At 36.4% G+C, this 21,812-nt stretch overlaps 1 protein-coding gene across 1 annotated transcript in view; it reads right to left on the bottom strand.

Annotated features, from left to right (window-relative positions):
• The window catches only part of IL1RAPL1 (interleukin 1 receptor accessory protein like 1), a 1,368,310-nt gene that overhangs the window by 299,075 nt on the left and 1,047,423 nt on the right, over window positions 1-21,812 (bottom strand). Inside the window, exon 6 of the mRNA XM_045472042.1 lies at window positions 20,554-20,628. Coding sequence (XP_045327998.1) covers window positions 20,554-20,628 — 75 coding nt within the window. The remainder of the gene's footprint in view (window positions 1-20,553; window positions 20,629-21,812) is intronic.

Here is a 21,812-nt window from a genome sequence, read left to right as displayed (position 1 = left end):
TTTTAAAAAGCTTTGCCTATAACTGTTATGACTAGATACCAGGGTGTCTGCTAATGAAGAAAGGCATATTATTTGTAACATTTTATTTGTGAAGACCAGGAGACCAGAACAAGGTCCAGAAGACCATTTCTTATTAGTAGATAGAACCACCAATCCATTTATAACCAGACATTCTTTCCACTGCAGGTGGATTAACTCTTGCCAAATATAAAAGAACAACTTAATATTGCCAGATTCACCTCTGAAGAGTTAAGATCGAACTTTCTTTGCTCTCTCAGAACTAGCAGGACTATTATGTGTTTGTTTGTTTTTTTTTCTCCTTGGAAAGGGGTAAAGGAATCCTTCTCTTTGTGCCATTTATTGGGCATTAAAAAATTTTTTTTTCAACGTTTATTTATTTTTGGGACAGAGAGAGACAGAGCATGAATGGGGGAGGGGCAGAGAGAGAGGGAGACACAGAATTGGAAAAAGGCTCCAGGCTCTGAGCCATCAGCCCAGAGCCTGACGCGGGGCTCGAACTCCCGGACCGTGAGATCGTGACCTGGCTGAAGTCGGACGCTTAACCGACTGCGCCACCCAGGCGCCCCTTATTGGGCATTTTAAAACTCTTGTGCTATGGATGACCTCTAATGATTTCTTCCCCAAACGGTAACCTCAAGGGCTACCTAGAAGAGGGATCCTTCAGGTAAAAAGAAAAGACCACAAAACACAACACACACACACACACACACACACACACACACACACGTGTACATACACACATGCATACTCTGTGCACATCCACACGTGAGCAGGCCTGATAATTACTGAATGGGGCTTGTGTTGATACTTTGCTGTTCATTCACCTTGTGAGCTTCTTTACTTAGTATCACAGTTTTTGTGAGTGTAGTAGAACATGTGACAGATACTGTAGTGGGTTGGAAGGTGGCCCCTAAAATACGTCCCATCTTAATCTCTGGAAGCTGTGAATGTTACTTTATTGGGAAAAAAGGTTTTTGCAGATGCCATTAAATTCAGGCCCACTCATGTGGGTCCTAAATCCTACAACAAATGTCTTATAAAGAAAAGGCAGAGGGAGATCTGAAACAGACAGAAGAGAAAAAACACAAAGGAGAGAAGGTGGGCATTGGTGACCACAGAGGCAGCACAGGAGTGATGTGGCTGCAAGTCAAGGGATACTGACGACCTCCAGATGCCAGAGGAAGCAAAATTCCTTCCCTAGTATCTCCAGATGCAGTGCAGTCCTTGATTTCAGACCACTGGTTTCCAGAACTGTAAGAGAGTGCAGTTTTACTGTTTTAAGGCACCTGCATCATGGTAATTTGTTACAGCAGCCACAGGAAGTAATAAAGATACCAAGATGGGTTTTTAGTAAGCTAAGCGACACAAACTGTTGCTGTATTTCTGCTACACTTTGAGAAGTGGCTTCTTTACCCAAGTGATCCCCACCTCTTTCCCCAGTAGCTAGTTTCCACTTGGAAGGATATTCAGATCTTATTTGTACCCTCTGGGCCTGAGTGAGAGTCTTGCTTTCTTGACAATAGCAGCCTGACTGGTGAGATAACCCAGATGTGTCTGTGTCTGTTAGATCCCTCGCGTGCACAGCAAAGAGCTCCAGAAAGTAAAGTGATCGTGATTACGACTAAAAAAATATCAGAACCATCAGTTCAGAACAAATACAGACAGATATATAGATAGAGATATATAAGTATGGATATATGACTGTAAGATTTTTGTTTGTAGGCCGTAAAAGTCCCAGCAGAACATGTAACAGTGATTCCCAGCCTCTATTCCAGAACTAATAGAGTAAAATTTCAGGTCTAGGGGGAGGCAAGGGAGTTGAGAAAATGAGTGCATATGTTTTGTAAAAACTCTACAGGTATTTATGATGTCCATTCTTAAAAATCATTACCATAGAGAGGCGCATGGATGGCTCAGTCAGTAGAACATCTGGCTCTTGATTTTGGCTCAGGTCATGATGCCAGGGTCATGGGATTGGGCCCCACATTGGGCTCTGCACTGGGTATGGATCCTGCTTGAGATTCTCTCTCTCTCCCTCTGCCTTTCTCCCTGTGTCCCTCTTTGCTGCTCACATGCTCTCTCTCTCAAATAAAAGAAAAAAATAAAATAAAATAAATCATTGCCAAAGACAGCTGGAGATGAAGATGTTCAGGCCACTGAGATTCTCACTTTATTAGTCGGTGGTAAGACTGACCCAACGGCTTGTGTCAGTAGGTGACAATACCAAGGACCTATTCATTTGAAGGAAGAAAATAAAGTAAGCAAAAATAATATAAAAACAGGGAGGGGACAAAACATAAGAGACTCATAAATATGGAGAACAGAGAGTTGCTGGAGGGGTTGTGGGAAGGGGGATGGGCTAATTGGGTAAGGGGCTTAAGGAATCTACTCCTGAAATCATGGTTGCAGCATGTGCTAACTTGGATGTAAATTATAAGAAATAAATAAATTATTGAAAAAAAGAAAATAAATTAAAAGTGAAAATGTCAACTTACAATGTTAACATATTAAAATACATTTGTTCTGAATTACCAAACTGAAGGTAAAATGCTCTTCCATATTTAAGGATTGAATTGATCATTATTTCAATAACCTTTGAGAATCTAAGTCATATCTCTCCATTGAGAAACTAGTCTCATAAGCCACAATGAAGTCAATCTCTATCTTATTCTCAATATTATGCTACTGTGAAAATGCAATAAATTAATGCTTAGATTCTTTGACTTATTGAAGTTTAAAATAGAATGCTCACTTAGTTACTAAGCTACTTTCATTCTTATAATCATTTTCACAATTGGTGGAAGTTTTGTGACACGAATGCTTATGGGGCCTTGACTTAGTAAATGTCAGCCCAAAGGAAAACTCTCAAATTACCTTACTAGGTTAATGAAGCATACATTTACATTATAAAAGCATTTTTATTTCTATAAAAACTTTATCAAGTTCTTTAAAGTGAACATATGGTTTTACAAGCCACATACAAGATACACTGTAAATGTCATAAAATTACCTTAAGTACAATTTAACTTCTGAGCTAAAATTAATTTTGATCCAATTATTACAGGTTTTCTAAATGGATAATTTACTAATGCCTAGATAGTTCTTAACTTTAATGCTCAAATAATCATTAGCTGGCTTTAAATTACTTATCTATATATAGTCAGATAATTATATTCAGAAAGAAAGTGTAAATCCTAAATTAACAAAAGCCAACTTTGGGTGCAGGGAATTAATAGTCACAGCAAATTGACAAATCAATTATTAGTTTCACTTTGCCTATTTTAAGAAATGAAATGAGACCACTTGCTTTTTGCTTGCTATTTAAGAAAAGACTATAATTTGCTGCTTTTTACAGAGCAAAAACTCTGATGAACTAGCCACTCTTCTATCTGCTTTTCTCACGTTAACTTTTGCAGCTCACAAGACATTCTGTTCATGAATGCTCTAACCACTTCCATTTTCTTAAGTGCCTTGAAAAGAAATTTCATGCTTGAAGATCAGTGGAAGAAGAAAAGTGTCTGTTAAAATGTACTTGAGAGGGCAGAAGTACAAAAAAATGGGAATGAAAAAACAGGAGGCAGAGATGAACAGAAGCAGATCCAGACGACAAGCAATTGAATAGGAAAAAAAAAACCCTGAGAAACATTTCAAGGACAAGTTCATATTCAAGCATTATTACCGGATGTTCTGTTTGATAGGACACAGGATCTATTAACAGTGGGATAAAATAGAAATGAAGTGGTCCATAAAGATGAGACCATTCTAAACATTACAGAAGGGTCATGGATTCAAGAGAGCAGCACTCACAATTAGAATTTAACAAAGGAATGAAGAAGGAAACAATAATCAATACACTAGTGTATAGAAATATCCCAAGAGTGCAGCATATAAGCTTCAGTCACAATCTGTAAAATGGAGGCATAATACAGATGTAACAGACTATTAAAGAGATGAAATGAGACACCATATGAAAATGCCTTGCAAATACAAGACACTCCAAATGCAAAAGAGAAATTATGACCATTAATCAAGGAAAGCTGCACCTACAGCATCTTGACTTTCTGGTTGATTAAAATACTCTTTTGAATGGGAGCTGTCATTCACTCATGGCTGAAATTATAAACAAGGACAGAAAGTCTTGGCCTCTTCTTGAGGAACAAGGATCATCCCTGAGGTTAACCAAGAATGTAATATCAAGTCTTTGGGGACAGGCTTCTACCTACCTACCTACCTACCTACCTACCTACCTACCTAGGTTTTAGCAGACTTTGTGCCTGGTAGACACTCAATAACAAAGTAGTAAATGGAACCAGTGAACTCATCTCTTATTCTGGGCCCCTAAAAGTATAAAGTCTATTTGACTAAACTTTACAGATCTGCGTTAAACTCAAGATGCCAGTTAACCCTCTAACCCAGACCAGTTTCCTGGCTGAACTGTGATAAGTAACTATTTTTTTAACCCCTATTTACTGGTCTGTTGACCTTTAATGGCCACTGGATGTTTCCTCCTCTGTCTGATTTGGATTTGATTTATTGCTGGACTTCCCAGTTAGATCTTCATAGCTCAGCCAGACTCCTGGGCCCTTTTTTTATCTGTCTCCTTCATCCATAAAATAGGATCTTCAATCATACCAGGCAATCAAATCAAAACCAACAGTTTTAGTGTGGCTCTATTACTCTGTAGTATATAGCTACTGAAAAGGATGAGTTATAAAGTTGGATTTTATTTATGAGTACTAAACCTGAGTAAATGGTACATGATTTGTTCATTCATTTATTTCTGCGTATCAGGTATTTACCTATACATTCAGGATGCGAAAATGAAAATACGGTAGCCCCTTCTTTAAGAGTTCCAAGCGCGGTAGGGGAAATTGACGCATGATGATATATACACCAAATGAGAGAAATGCTCTAACAAAAGTGTGAAAAAGAAACTTGCTAGTACTTGAAAAGTGTTATTTAATTCTGTCTAGTAGGAGCAGAGTCAGGGAAGTCTTAAAGTTGACACTGACATGCATCTTAAAATTTGAGTAAATAGGCACAAGGCATAGAGGCAGGAGAGGGAATTCCAAATGGCAGGCATTACATGTGCAAAGGGTAGATTCATGGAAATCCACGGTACGGTCAAGAGTGTCTGGCACATAGTATAAACCTAGTAGGAGGGTAAATGAAATGATGAAGATAAAACGGAATCAGATGGTGAAGGGACTGGCCTTTATCTTCGAGCCAAGAGGCAAACATGATATTTTAAAGCAGTGAATCTAGCATTACTCCAATTTTACAAAGATGATTTTTCTGACCAAAATAAAACTAAGAGTCTGACAAACGGATTTTATTTTAATTGTTGGTATTTTGAACTCAAAATTCTTATGTCCATTATAGGATTTCTACTCTCTGTTGCTTCAACTCTTGACTCTGATGATTATACATAGAAATGACGATTGCATTAAACTCATGAAGGCCACTGCACGTAAGCTCTAATTAATAAGGCCAGGATAATCACAGATCCTATAGTCCATCCTTTTCTTGGTATGTCTTTGCTAGTAAATTAGATATTGCCCATTCTTAAGTATGGCACCCGAGAAGCAAAGATACATCCAGGAAAAATTTGCGGAGAAAGAAGTAAAAATGTCTGCTGGCATAGTTGATAGGTGTTTTTACTTTTGTTAACTTAGCAAGTCTGTGATAACAAAATAGGCATGATTACCTTTCTGTGGGGCCTGATTGCTCAAGAGAATTTATCACTTGATTCTACCTCCATGATTCCTATATCACCTGATGGGGTGATTCTCCCTTTATAACTAACTGTGTTGCTCTTAACTCCTTGATTCTCTGATGATGGAGCTTATTATGTTAGTTGTTCCAAACATGTTACACATCAGTCTGAAGCACGTTCCAACCTATAGCACATTAGAACCCATTCATAGATCATGAACACGGTAGCAATTCTGAATCCAGATCCTATTGTAAACCTACACGATTTTTAAGGTGGCACCACAGTGCAACTGTATTTGCTGATACGAACGCTAAATCTACAAACCAAGGGACTAGACATTGAGGCCATTAAACTAAAACCATGTGCCAGACGTGTTTTACAAGACCCATATAATCTACAAAAATGAATGTGGATTCCTTTAAGTGGGACCTATGCTCTTTATTACATCATACCTGACCTTACTCTACTCACTTATATTACATGAACTTTACTGTATAAGCCAAGATGTAGCGTTTCTATCTTTTTGGGAACCATACCTTTTACCTGAAAATGTCTTTAACGGCCGGGAAGCTGACATTTAGTTTGGGGTTGACATTAGGCTCAAGGGTGAGAGACAACATAAGACACAGACAGCGGTGAGGTGAATGCAGGTGGAGCTAAGTACGCACCTCAGACACAGAGGGGATGTCAGGAGTGGTTGAGAGGAGAGGCAAGGAAAGGAAGAGTTTTCAGCGTGAGAGAGACTGCACTCAAAGGTATCAGTCTGGCTAATTCTGGCCCCTCCAAGCTAATGAAGAGACATAATAAAAATGGCAGCTAAATTAATAGGATGTGGACTAACCAAGGACTTTACATAAAATGAATACCGAATATGAAAACTTGGCCCCTGTAGTAACTATCGCTTCATCTCCTTCATTTGGCACAAGCCCCATTACTCCCCCCGCCCAACATTCATGTACTCACATAAACATACAGGATTCCATGCCATGGGAGATAGGGCTGAGCTAACGCACCTCACTGTGACGCCATAGCAATCTGTTCAAAATTTAGATCTGTGACCTAAGCTAGGCCCATCGGAATTCCCCCTCAGAGAATCTCCAACTCCAGCTAGACTTCCAGACTCTACTTTTCCTCCTGGGTAGAACTGAGCAGAGCACTGCTTTCACCCTGTGGGCTCGCCCACACCCTGCCACGTTCCGCCTCTAAAAATGGTGACATGCAGAGAGAGGCAGAGAAGAAAAACGGAGAAAATTCGCGCATTGTTCCACTCATCCTTGAGGCCAGTCCCATTCCTGTCACTTGTGATCAGAGCCCTGGTGATGCACTATCAGAACCTGTGATTCCTTAAACATAAATTGTCTTGGCACAGGAAGCTGATCAAAAAAAAAAAAAAATCCGCAAATTAACTCTTGCTTGAAATAGCCATCTATTTGAGACAAAAAAGAAACATTTTTGGATTATTTTCCTTCTACATTGTTTATCTGCTTGCTCAATTCTCTATTTTATTTCATGCACATATAATAGTGACTGAAAGAAAATAAAGACCTGTCTACCCCGAATCTGTCAATGATATAATTCTCTCTTGGTTTGACCTTTCTTTCACATACAGTAACTGATGTTCTCTGTGACACTTAACTTCACCTGCAGCTACCAGCTCATGTATTCGTCTAATATAAGACTCATTTATTTTATTTATCCCTCATTATATAAAAATGTTACTCCCACTCTCTAATTAGTAGCAAATCCTAATAAATAGCATCGGACGGAAAATAGATTGTTCGTGGGAAATAGAGAAGGGTTTTTTTCCCCTGAAAAATAGTCACTACAAATTACATTTATATCTTAAAAAATCCTTGTATAAGTCTTTCTATAAATATAATATGTGACATATAATTCTGAAGCAAATATCCATACTACTTATAAACAGGCTGTACATAATAAGTAGACTGCGTCTGCATAATAGTCTAATTGCATCTCAAGTAATTTTAGCCAAAATGAGGTACATTATTCAGAAAGCATTTAAAATTTTTAATTGATGACTTAAAAGTCTTAAAGTTGCCAAGATAATTGACGTTATCAAATCAGATATTCAGCATTCATCAGAAACACTAAAAGTTTTTTTAAAGAAGAGAACACAGAAAGACTTACTGAACTTTCCCAAAGCTATTTCACATAATGGCTTCTTACTGAATATTTGTAGTAATAATCTCAAATTTTCCTGAAACTCATCATATCGTAAGTTTCCTATTTCTTGTGATGGCTTGATGTGACAAGATGTGTTCGATTTAATTTTTCCAGAAAAGCAATGCACTTCCCTTTGTTCTCTTCCTACTCAAAGAGCTGCCAAGTTTCTGTAAACACAATTCTTCAGCAAGCAAGCCTGAGGTGGGTGTCCTGCTTTTATTAAACTAGAAACAAAAATTCTTGGAGACTGAGAAAGCTTGCACCCTGCCTATAAGCTTGATAAGACCGTTGCGAGGAAGTTGAATGGGCGAGGGAATTGCTGACTCTTCTGGAATCCTAAGGAGCTTGAAGCCTTTCTTTCAGGCTCACTGTGGACCAGAAGGCGAAGCGGGAGGTACCTGCCGACCAGACCAATGAAGCAAGACTTCTTAAATACAGCTGAATTTTGGAAAGTAAAAACTCTGATAAGCTTTTAATTTTCTTTTTAAAAATTATTCAATTGGATAATATACGCTATAACTAGATTTTTACAAATTTAAACTAGAAAATTTTTAAAAATCCTTACTGTTTCTGAGAAAGTAACACCGGTCTTGTGTGCAGTGAATTGGAAAAGAGGCCTCTTCAGGAGACTTCACTGTGAGACTCAGGTTTTAAAGCCTTCTGGATATTCTATACCTTGGGCTTATCTTGCATCTTTGGAGTGTACCATTTAGGCACATCTTAAAAGGTGAATGTTTAGGTATTCAGAAAGTAGCACATCAAATTTCAATTTCATCAAATCGAATATACAATTTCAAATCTACAATTTCATTGTATATATATATCATATATACATCATTGTATATATATTTTGTCCTATTAAAAAGAAAATCATTCCTAAAAGATATGAATGCATTTACAAAAAATTAAGTGATCAGCTGAAGGATGTAATGTAAATGGCCATATAAAATTCCAGGAGAATCAAAATACAAAATGCTCCCTTTAAACTTGGAAATAAGAACTCTCATCACAATGATAGATGTGGAAAAACGAATGACACCACTGACAGTCATTCTTTAGGGGACATTTCCACAAAACCAAGGCAAAGAAGGTAGTATGATGGCCTTCAAAGTGTCTCCCTTAGGACAATAGAGTGTTTTGTCATAAGTGAACCTGAGATATTCCGGTCAAATAGTCTACACTACCACAGCAATTTTCAAAGAATTCGATGAAAAGAAAATATTGTTCATTCTGAAGCCGGTGAATAAAATTTAATATTTCCTCAGTGAGAAGGCAAAAAGCCACAATGGGGACGTGAGTTTTCACTGGTAGACAAGGGGAAGTCATATGAAGTGATGGGCGGCTGATCCTTTACCAGGGTTAGTGAGAAATACCGCTTGCAGTTTCATAGGGATGAACCTCATCTCCGAAAAACGTAAAACTGTGAGCTACCACAGAGAAAAGTTATGGGGGTGATTCTTCAATTATGAAAGGATTCTTTTTAAAAAAAATTTTTTTTTAATGTTCTTATTTATTTTTGAGACAGAGAAAGACAGAGCATGAGCAGGGGAGGGGCAGAGAAAAACGGAGACACAGAACCCGAAGCAGGCTCCGGGCTCCGAGCTGTCAGCACAGAGCCCCACGCGGAGCTCGAACTCACAGAGTGTGAGATCATGACCGGAGCTGAAGTCCGGCGTTCAACCGACTGAGCCACCCAGGCACCCCAATTACAAAAGGATTCTTATATAAAATGATTCATCACAGAGTTTCTTTAAATAGCGTATTTCTCTTGTGCATATAAATCTTTCATTGATCATTAGCTGCTTAAGAGAGACTGGGGGACAGAGCCTCTTAAAACTGACATGTTAAGCCACTACTAATTAAAGATCAATCAAAAATGAAAGGAACAACTTCTCAGAAATTATGATGTTTCAATTTACCCACAAATCTGTAGGAACATATTAAGTTAGTAGAGTACGAGATGACTGGAATGCTAAGTGTTTTAACATTAAACCATAAAATAGTGGTACCCTATTTTCATAATCATATTCAAGAACAAGTTATTTTTCATGAAGAGTCTGCATATAATTTAGGAATGCTCAGTTATTTAGCCAAAATTCAGGAGGAAATTTATAGATGAACATCTCTCTTTATATTCAAATTTTAAATGATATGGGTCTTTTTATAGTTTCTGTTTTAATGAACGTCAGTCATGTGGTACATACTCTTATTCTGAAACCTCTTTTAGTATTCTGCACCACAACGTCTTTTGATAGGTTTATTTCTGATAAATTGGCATTTACTTTGCGAATTCAAAAGGAGCTCTTGTTAACATAGGATACTCACTGCATGTTTCTATGCTAGTAAACTTCAATCATTACGAATGACTCGGAAAGCTTTGTGATAAAGGTGCTTGTCAGAGGAAGAGCAGTATTTTCCTGTAAAATGAATATGACTATCGCCAAAACCTTCAGGAGGAACTTGACAGGCATAATGTTTGATGCTCTGTTTTATAAAATTATCCTCATGTCCTTTGTCTTAAGAATATTATATCTGAGTTTCTTTAGTTTAGAAAAATAATGTTTTTCAATCTTACTTTCTCCTTGATGGTCATTTATATATTTGTGTGGCATAGGGTCCATTACACGGTCATTAAAAAAAAAAAAAAAGGGAATACTTTTCTTCTGTTAGAACTATGTATTTACTGGGGCGCCTGGGTGGCTCAGTCGGTTAAGCGGCTGACTCAGGCTCAGGTCATGATCTCGCGGTCTGTGAGTTCGAGCCCCGCGTCGGGCCCTGTGCTGGCAGCTCAGAGCCTGGAGCCTGTTTCAGATTCTGTGTCTCCCTCTCTCTGACCCTCCCCTGTTCATGCTTTGTCTCTCCCTGTCTCAAAATTAAATAAAATGTTAAAAAAAAATTAAAAAAAAAGAACTATGTATTTACTATCTGCACGTGGGTAGACTTGTTGAAGAAGTAAGTAATCTAAAATCAGTAACGTCTTTAAGATAAAATCTAATTTCAGTAGAAAAACAGTGCACATGTTGTTCTTAGAGGGGAGATAGAAATTAATTTTCTAAAATATTATCCACCCTATAATGAAGCCCACATCTGCTACCAAAGTATGTTATGCTAGTAAGAATAGAAACATGATCAAGTAATCATTGGCATGCAAAATGCATTTCAGGGATCTTCTATATACTGCATTCGATATACAGCATTAAAATATCTCAACTACTGGGTGCCTGGGTAATTCAGTCCGTTAAGTGGCTGACTCTTGATTTCAGCTCAGGTTATGATCTTACAGTTTGTGGGATCGAGCCCCGCGTTGGGCTCTGTGTTGACCGTGGGAAGCCTGCTTGGGATTCTCTCTCTCTCCCTCTCTCTGCCCTTCCTCTGCTCATGCTTGCTCTCTCTCTCAAAATAAATAAGTAAACTTAAAAAAAAAAAACTCAACTACTAGCAGCAAGGAGGTACTGACTACTTAATATATACCAGGCAATGCACTAATCTTTACATGCATTATCTCATTATATACCCACACTAACTCCATAGACGTGTGTTATCATAGTGCCTTTTTTATCACTTAGGTAAATGAGGGCTGCTTGTTCAAGGTTATTCTAGTAGTAAGTGGCAGAGCTGGACTGTCATCTAGGTCTGTGTGACAGAATGTGCTGAAATGGGAATTGGTGTCACATGCCTCCTTTTTATCGTAACCAAAACAATTGAACAACAACAACAATAATAAAACCGTAACAATGATATTAAATTTTCTTTTTGTAAAATTTGAGATATAAAAGCATATAGGAATTTTTGGTCTCTGTTTTCTCATCAGTTAAAGGAATGATTTGACTTGATAACTACCAAAGCCCCTCTACTTCATAAAATTCCTAAATTTAGAGTTGTGAAGAATTAAACATATCTAGTCAACAACATATAAAATAGTACTCTCCGTCTTATAACAAAAGAGTAATCTGCATGATTCGTGTCCAAGTCCAACAAACTAGACTGGAACTAGACCAAAATCTGGGAATTTCAATGAACTCTCTGTATTGGTTTTGTGGCAACACTTTCTCTTGGATCTTTTCTTTCTTCCCATCTTCTCCCCCTTCTGCCCCCTTTCCAAGGTAAGAAAAAGCAGGCGCACTTACATGGTCTCTATTCCAGTTTTTAATGCATCTTAACAAGCACTTGAGCTGCCTTCCAAATTTTCAGATATCAATGACCCATAGCAGCTGTTCTAACCTCCATCTCCATCTTTCTTTGGGTTTCAAGCCTGTCAAGCATTAGACCTTGAGCATTTAACACTTAAAAAGGAAGTGTGACTTCTGCTTAGATAGCAATTTTTAATGCAAACATTCAAGTTGCATTTTTACCCAGCCTATTTCTCCTCTCTAGCGTTAAAAGAAGACTTTGATTTTGAAATCTGTGAGATTCATATAAGTTGCGGCATATAATGATCCTAGAATACTAATAGTAGGTTCCATTTGTTGATTTTTCATTTGCTTAAGGATATGAAATAGTAACTAAATACTGATATGAGAAATATTTCTCCTCGGGTTAGAATCATAATTTTTAAGGCGCTTTTGCTTGCAAAAGTAAGCTATCAGACCACAACAGCTGTCAAAAGTTATTACTTTCATTTATCATGGCATGATAAATTTGGATTGAGTAGAACTGAATGCCATCACTTTATATAATTATAATACCAGTCTTTATTTGCTTTTACATGCTTTAATTATGATGCCTATTTGTCCAGAAGCTCCAATTTATGCCTAACAAGCTTTATGTCAGTCAATAGAGCCATGTTGATCTGCCCATCTTTCTTAAGCCGGCAACAAGTACATCATTTTTCATCTAAAACTTGGACCGTGGATATACATGTTTTCATCCAGAGTGAAAGGAAAGTTTTATGGGTTATTTTATACGAGTTTGTCAGTGAAAATATGTCTTGTAAATTCCCTATGTGGCAATAAGAACAAAGCCAAAAACAACCAGAAGAGTAAATGTGGATGGACAAACTCAGTCAACACTAACTTCCCTACCTCTTGGAAACGAAGGTCCTATATGCATCACTTTCATGACTCAGCAACAAAGTATTTTTTGAGCATCAACAGTATTATATGCCACTTTCAGAATTACGTATCAAATTGAACACCTGAATTGTTCCTTGTTTCTAAGTTACTGATAATAAGTACAGTAAAATCTTGGTTTGCAAGCATAATTCATTCTGGAAACATGCTGGTAATCCATAAACACTTGTATATTAAAGTGAATTTCAAGAACCATTGGCTCAGTTGTGGTCATGTGACATCTGGCATCATGGACGGCTCGTATTGCAAGACATCGCTCATTTACCAAGTTAAAATTTATTAGAAATGTTTGCTTGTCTTACGGAACACTCACAGAACAACTTACTTGCAATCCAAAGTTTTACTGTATTTCCCTCCCTGAAAAAGGAAACATAGAGGCTTTGCAATTTTAGTCAGAGTAGTAACTATTCAGAAAACTATGTTTTGCTTCAAGTTTTCAAAATACACACCTAGCTAGCAAATATTAGATAATTCCCTATCGTGTCTCCTTGGATTAAAAACTCAACTAGTGGGGCTCATGGGTGGCTCCAGTGGTTAAGTGTCCAGCTCTTGGTTTCAGCTTAGGTCATGATATCATGGTTCATGAGATTGAGTCCTACACTGGGCTCTGAGCTGGCGGCACACAGCCTGCTTAGGATCCTCTCTCTCTCTCTCTCTCAAAATAAATAAACTTAAAAAATTCAACTAGTGTATTTGTAGTAAAACACATTCCAGGCACAATATATTTATGTACATAGTTCCAGAACATATAAGGCTCTGAGTTACGGAATGAATAAGTCATGGGGATAAAAGATACAGTACAAGGGAATATAGTCAATTGTATCGTAATAGTGTTGTATGCTGACAGATGGTAGTTACACTTGTAGTGAGCCCAGCATAATGTATTGAGTTGATGAATCACTATGTCGTATACGTGAAACTAATGCAATATCGTGTGTCAACTCTACTAAAGAAAAAGCAATGAAGTTGAGCATGTTTTCAATAACTAATTATTTTAGCATCACAGTAAATTGAATGTATAATTTGCATGACAAGGAGTTTTCCTATAAAGATATCAGTCAGGATCTATTATATAAGATATGAACATTTTTCCTTCAGTCTAGTTGAAATTTAAAATTTTGCAAACTATAATATGGTAAAATAGGGCAAGATGTGCTAGTTAAGTTCCAGTGTGCCATTTTATTTTAATTAGCCTGTAGCTAAATTGGATAGTTACATGTATGTGTGTCTCTTTACTTGGACAGATCACGAAAAATCTGAAGTTTCAATATTGTCATCAACCACTTTCCTCTGCAGGTTAACATGTGGGGAATTCTTATTTCCTCAGATATAGAAGTGTTTGTTTTTTTAACAAAGTTAACAAACATATTACATATTAAAGAAAAATAAGAGCAATACTGGGCAGATTACTCAATTCAGTGTCATTATTTTCTTTTACAGAAAATTTGGACATGTGTGCCTTTTGTGGCATGCATACCATGTCACCAATTAGTATGTATTGGCATTTCCTGTGCCTACAGTACATTATCAGATTACTGTGAGCTTTATTAAGAGACATAGAATCTAGAGAAAGTTCTCAGTTGAGTGTTAGTATAAGCAGGAGAAGAAAGCAGAGAATGTAAACATTCAATTAGGTTTCCATATTTCATCAACCATAGGCATTTGCCTAAACAGACTAGATTCATTTGAAATCCTCCAAATGTGGCTAATTCTGAAAAAGGAGAGGCCACTTGTATGCAATGAGTAGAGAGTGAGAGAAAGAGGTAAGAAGGGAGAGGAAGAAGTAATTCCTAAATCAAAGGAAATTGACTTTCCCTTCAAAAACACTACATTACAAAGATGTATAATGTTATTGATCTTATCAAAGGTTAAAAAGTTATTATACTCATTAGAACTCTAAACTGTAAAACCTGTTAGAACTAATAAATGAATTGAGTAAAGTTGCAGGATACAAAATCAACGCACAAATTTGTTGCTTTTCTAAACACTAATAATTAACTCTACGAAAGAGGTATTAAGAAAGCAATCCCACTTACAACTACATCAAAAAGAATGAAATACCTAGGAATAAGTTTAACCCAGCAGGTGAAAGACCTGTATATTGAAAAATGTAAGACATTAATGAAATAAATTGAAGACAAAAATAAATAAATATATAAGTAAAAAGATACTCTGTGTTCATGGATTGGAAGAATTAATATTGTTAAAATCTCCAAACTTCCCAAAGCAACATACAGATTTAATGCAATCCCTATAAAATTCCAATTGGATTTTTCACAAAAATAGAACAGTCAATTCTAAAATTTGTATGGAACCACAAAAGACTACCAGTAGCAAATGCCATCTTGATAAAGAAGAACAAAGCTGGAGGCATCATGCCGGATTTCAAACCATGTTACAGAATTAGAGTAATTAAGAAGTATGTATTGGCATAAAAACAGACACAGATCAATGGAAAAGAATAGAGAGCCCTGAAATGACCCCCCACGTATATATTCTATTAATTTATGAAAAAGGAGCCAAGCAGTATACAATGGGAAAAAACTCAATCTCTTTAATAAATGGTATTGGGAAAACTGGATCTCTATCTTACACCATACACAAACATTAACTCAAAATGGGTTACCAGCTTGAATGTAAGACTTGAAACCATAAAACTTCGAAAGGAAAACAAAGGCCATAAGCTCCTTGATACTGGTTTTGACATGGAATTTTTGGATCTGACCCCAAAAGCAAAAGAAACAAAGGCAAAAAGATACAAGTGGGTAACATCAAACTAAAAAGCTTCTGCATGGCAAAGGAAGCCATTCACAAAACAAAAAGGAAACCTAATGAATCAGAGAAAATAATTACAAATCATGTCTCTGAGGAGCTAATATTCAGAATATACAAAGAACTCAGACAACTTAATAATACCAACAATAAAAACACCCCCAAAGTAATTTTAAAAGTTGACAGAAGATCTGAATAGACATTGCTCAAAGAAGGCATACAAATGGCCAACAGGAACATAAAAAGATGCTCCACATTATTAATCATCAGGGAAATGCAAACAAAACCACAATGAGAAATCACCTCACACCTGTCAGAAAGGCTACTATCACAAAGACAACAAATAATAAATGTTGACAAAGATGTTGAAAAAAGGGAACCTTGTGCAGTGCTGGTGGGAATGTAAATGGGTGCAACCACTATGGAAAACAGTACGGAGTTTCCTCAAAAAATTAAAAATTTTTGTTAAATTTTTGTTAAAATTAAAAGTTAAAAAAAAAACTACCATATGAGCTGGCAATTCCACTTCAGGGTATTCATATGAAGATATTGAAAACAATAATTTGAAAAGATATATACATCTGCAAGTTCATTACAGCACTGTTTTCAATAGTCAAGATATGGAAACAACCGTGTCCGTCAGTGGATGAATGGATAAAGAAGATGTGGTATAAATATACAATGCAATACTACTCAGCCATTAAAAAGATTGAAATCTTGCAATTTGTGACAGCCTGGATGGACTGTGAAGGTACTAAGCTAAGTGAAATAAGTCAGAGAAAAAGTATGATCTCTCTTACATTTGGAATCTAAAAAAAAAGAAAAAACAAAACCCAAAATGAAACAAAAAACAAGTTCAAAGATTCAGAGAACAGACTGGTAGTTGCAAGAGGCGCGGGGCTAGACAGTGGGAGAAGTGGGTGAGCCTTTTTTTTTTTTTTTTTAAACAAGTTGAATTGAAAGATTTTATATAGCCATTATATACTTCTGGTGAGAGTGTATACAACTTCTTTGGTAAGAATTCTGAAAATATAGCAAGAAACTTTAATAAAATTAGTTACTTTTACAAGTATTTTTCCTTTTAGGAATGTGACCTGTTGAAATAATTATAAAGTTAAGGGAAAATGTGTAGGTGAAGATCACCACATTATTATTTAGGATGATGAAATTTGGAAAAATCCAAATTTCCAGCAATACATATAAAATTATAGGACCTTCACACGGGTATCATGTGGCCATTAAAAATATTTTCTGTTTAGTATTTTTTAATAGAATATTTAATTTAATATTTAATACAACCATAAGAGACTTAATTATAGAGAACAAACTAAGGGTTGCTAGAGGCGAGGGGTGGGGGGAAGGGCTAAATGGGTGATGGGCATTAATTAAGGAGGGCATTTGTTGGGATGAGCACTGGGTATTATACGCAGGTGGTGAATCACTAAATTCTACTCCTGAAACCAATACTACACTATATGTCAACTAACGTCAATTTAAATAAAACCTGGAATAAGAAAAAGCAGCAGAATGTTATTACAACGTAAAGAAACAAGATTTTTTTCCTGTATTTCTCAAAATTTCTACCAGTAACCTGTATAATGATTTTATAAGCAAAAAATAAACTTTAAATAAAGTGAAAGTTTGAAAGTCTGGTAATGATGAACATCCTCTGTCCTGGGAGGTTCTGAAAATGGGTTCCTGGCCATAACGAGAAGGCCACATCTTTGACTGACATCCTCAAGGCTCAACCTTAGCAAGATTACGGCATCTGTCTTTTGATTCCCTTGATTACCGCGCCTTGAAAGGATCAAGTCAGGCTCACCTCCTACACTGACCTTCAGAATTGTACAGCATGATTTCTGGGATTTTACCCAAGAAAGTGCTGTCCAGACGTTTGCTGATGTCTGAAAGTTATTCAAAAAGGACAAAGTTCTTTTCTCACATTGTGAAGTAACACACTGATGCCACTTAGAGTGGAAATGCTAGGCTGCAACCACATTAAAAGTGATTAAAATTCAAACCCACCAATTTACATATTTTATATGAACTGAGTTACTATTATATATTTATATTATATATATTTGTTCTTTGCTTCTTTGTGCCTTTTCCTTTCTACACTGGAATGGTTTAAATGATCACTATCATAATCTTTCCAGTTTTTGAGAAGATGAAGGAATTGGGAGGAATAGGAAGCCACAAGGGACACAGAAAGGGAAAGGTGGGCACAGCCCACAAATGGCAGAGGAAGGAGAACCTGGTGATGAAAACAAAACCATGCATTTTATGATTTAATCTATAACATTATTATTATTAAGTTTTATATATTTACAGACAAACTGGAGAACTGATGGGTTTATAGTTATCAAGATCAGATGGATGTGTGCATAAGTTTGCCAGGACGTTCAAGTTAGGTCACCAGACATATACCAACTCAGCTTTGTGTAGTCACTGATGATTGTTCTTATAATGTAGTCCATATGGTAGTTTTATTATCCTCTGAGGTCAAGCCTCAATTTAGGACAAGGTTGAGTCAGACCCCTGAGCTCCTGGCCAGTGAAACTCTTGGAGATTCTCACCTTCTCCTAAGAGTAGGCACCACCAAGATCTCCATCACTGGTCCCAGCCATCCTCCTTACTTCTGCCCCATGAAACTTCATTCAGTCCCCGTTTCTTAGGATATAAAACATTTGGCCCTATTGAAATTGACAGCTTTTTCAAATCTAGAAAGGCAAAAATTCAATCCCCAGGAGGTGAAAAATCTAAGTACATATTGTAGAAAATGAATATATTTTAGACACCTGGAGTTTTGTTGTTGTTGTTGTTGTTGTTTTTGGTCCTTAAGATTACTTCCTATTTTCACTTACCCTTTGTGATCAGCTGTTCACCTACTCCAATACTATTGCAGTAACAACACTTTTGAATATGCTATTTGCAAAGGTAGTTTTTTCAAATCTACTGTTGGTCCCAAAATTCAAGGACTCTGGTTAAATTTCTCTAACTAGTAAATAATTTATCCTACACACTGAGAACTGGAATCAGAAAGTACGATGAAACAAAAGTTGTTTAAAAGAATTCAAATCCCAAGTTGATGTCTCTAGTTACTTGGTTTTTAAAGAGAACTCATGTTCCTTTGGCAGTGGTAATAAAGGAGTTAGGGTACTTCTCAGAGCATTTTGCTAACACACATGCCCATCTTTCTTCAAATGAATATACAGTGGAAACTTGCAATTTGCATAAGAAATTTTCATACTTTCACAACTATTTGATTAGTCTTTATAATTTTTGTTCAATAAAAAGTATTTTTTAACAAAGAAAGTTTTACAAATGATTCCATTGTGTAGAACACATTAGTAGAACGGAGAGAACACTAGATAATATAGGGAAACCCAATTGGCAACCATCAATCATACAATTCTTTTAATCATGTTGTCAAGTAAAGAGCCACAATTAATTTCAATTTCACTATGTTCCTACTTGGTAACTGGTACCATAAACCGTTTCTTCTTTCCCAAGAATGTTTCGTATAACTCCTGACAAATACATAGTCCTTGGAGTTACTGAAAGGTCTGTATGAGTGTGGCCACTCAGGAGAATCTACATTTCAAAATCTCCTCAGAAAGTAGCACTAAAATCTAATATACTTCAATATACCATAACATGAGTAAAGAGCATGATGCAATTTTAAGATATGTTTGTTTCATAAACATTGCCTTAATGGTGCTTAATGATAATTAGAGTACTACTTGCATGTATATGGTATCAATTCAAGGGCTTGGGTTTACCATCAAAAAAGCATATTGATACCCTGACTTGTATAAATCCTATACATGCTCATGCCTTAAGTTACTAAATATATCCAATGTTAGAAATCTGTTGACTATAATAATTTTATAGGTTCTAAAACCATCACACCTTTTTTTGCACTGTAGCTTTGAATATGCTATTCGCCAAGATTCATCAGTAATCTTAAAGATGATTTACAATTTTAATCTAAATTCTCACTCCAAAAACAATAATAACATTAATAACTTAAGGGATGGGCTATCGATTCCTTTTTAGTTGTATACAGTAAAGCATTTCTACTGTCAAGTGGTTAGTGTAGGAAAAAGTTCCTTAAAAAACATAAATATATGGTTAAAATTATACTGAACATAGATAAACCACTAGAAATTCTAGACTGAACCCTAAAATAATTATGTCAGATTCCGATGTGTTGATAACTGGATATTTACCAAAGCATTTTGTCCATGTTCTTATGTCTTAAACCTGTTGGTCCTTTACCCAAAAGCCACTTGCTCACATTTTATTAAATATTATCCATAACTTAAGTAGCGTAATGTCCTTTCCATTTGATTAGATAAAAATGATTTTTAACTGTGATAGTCACATTTATCTTAATGAACCTGTACCTTTTCTCCCCATTTTCAAAAATTGTATTTTAATGTTTTAATGGTATATTGTAAGTCAAAGAGTTCCATAGTGCCCATTGTAAAACCAATTCAAGCCTTATAAAACAACAACATAATGCCACCAGTAACACCTTCAGCCCATCTCATTTCCTAACAAGCACCTAAAAAACATATGAGTTCTTATATCCATATGTCCAGCTTGGTCCTAATGCATACACTGTGGGGGATGGAATGGGCCACGTTTGCTGGTATTTTCTAATTTTGCTCCCTTTAAGTACACATAAGTTTAGCTTAGAGTATTACATCAGGGTACAATCTAGGCTTATTAACTGTCAGACTGTATTGAGAGAAGTGTATTAACTGGAATTAAGGAATTACTCACCCAGCTGAGTCTCCTGAATTGTCAGTTTACTTTCCACAGGATACAAAAGCTTGGGTGGCTTATCAGTCAGAGGGGCTGAAAAACAATAATAACGATACAGACTTATAGTTATGCTGCATGAACTGAATGATAGAACACAATTTATTTTCCCAAATATTTTTCATTCTCACAGTAGTGTGTCAAAGCATTCTACCAGGTAATGACTTACATATTGCAGGTAGTACCTTCAGGCGAGCTGAAAAGCTATTAGATTGTACACAAGTCAAATATAACATTTCCAAATTGACAGTCACATGACTGTTGAAGTCCAAATCAGGATTGGCCAGTCCTTAAGAACATATGACTGTGCTTCATCAAATTTTTTCAACTTGCACCTTGTTTTCTGTTTTAAAGGGTACCCCATGTTTTCCCCGTGTTAATTAAAGCTACACATGATATCTGTATTGTGCATTTCAACGATTTGGGGGGCATAATGTCTTATTCTTCTTAATCCCTTTCCAAGTTTCCATACCCTGGATCACACTGCCTCATACCCATAACTTACAAATTAGATTAAGTATTTCTTACACATACAGTCTCTAAATGGGATAGCAATGTGGCCTTCAATTAGTACAAGTACATGCTGCACACTCAAACATGCACATAAACATTTACCAAGATAATATTTGAAATGGTACCTTCCATTTACTCAAAACCCCTTATTACTATTATCCATTACATTTTGTAGTATTTGTTGCTAATTTGCATGATATACTCTCTTTGATTTTTCAGCTTCCACACATTTCTGCTCTGCACTCTCATTGATTTATCAATTATCAGCCTATGGATTTAAGAGTGTACTATTAAGCATCTTGAAGATAGGTTTTCCCATTGCAGACTTCATTCCTCGCTAAACTAGACTGTCTGGAATTTAGACAAACAGGCAGTTCTCCTTCATTAAGCCTCCCTCCCTACCCTCTCTTATTGAATCTCCCAGGTCCCTTGAAACCTGTCGCTGCAACTTCCACTCTGTAACAAGTACAGAAATGATCAATTAAGGGTTGCTGAACTAAAATGTTTTCACTTCGAGGGCTTTATTCCTTCCTTGCCAGGAGGACATGCCAGTTTGGGTGATAACAGGAAGGCTGATCTAGACAGCGGTGCCTGGAGTTGGCTATGTGTCCTCATCGCCAGAGGATTCAAGAATTCAATCTGCTTTGGCAGCTCACCTTCATCTCTCTTTAACAGAAAACACAGTCAGTGCAAGTGAATCATGAACC

Source organism: Leopardus geoffroyi, chromosome X, assembly GCF_018350155.1.
Source record: "Leopardus geoffroyi isolate Oge1 chromosome X, O.geoffroyi_Oge1_pat1.0, whole genome shotgun sequence".
Lineage (NCBI taxonomy): Eukaryota > Metazoa > Chordata > Mammalia > Carnivora > Felidae > Leopardus > Leopardus geoffroyi.
This window is presented reverse-complemented; position numbering and strand designations above follow the sequence as displayed.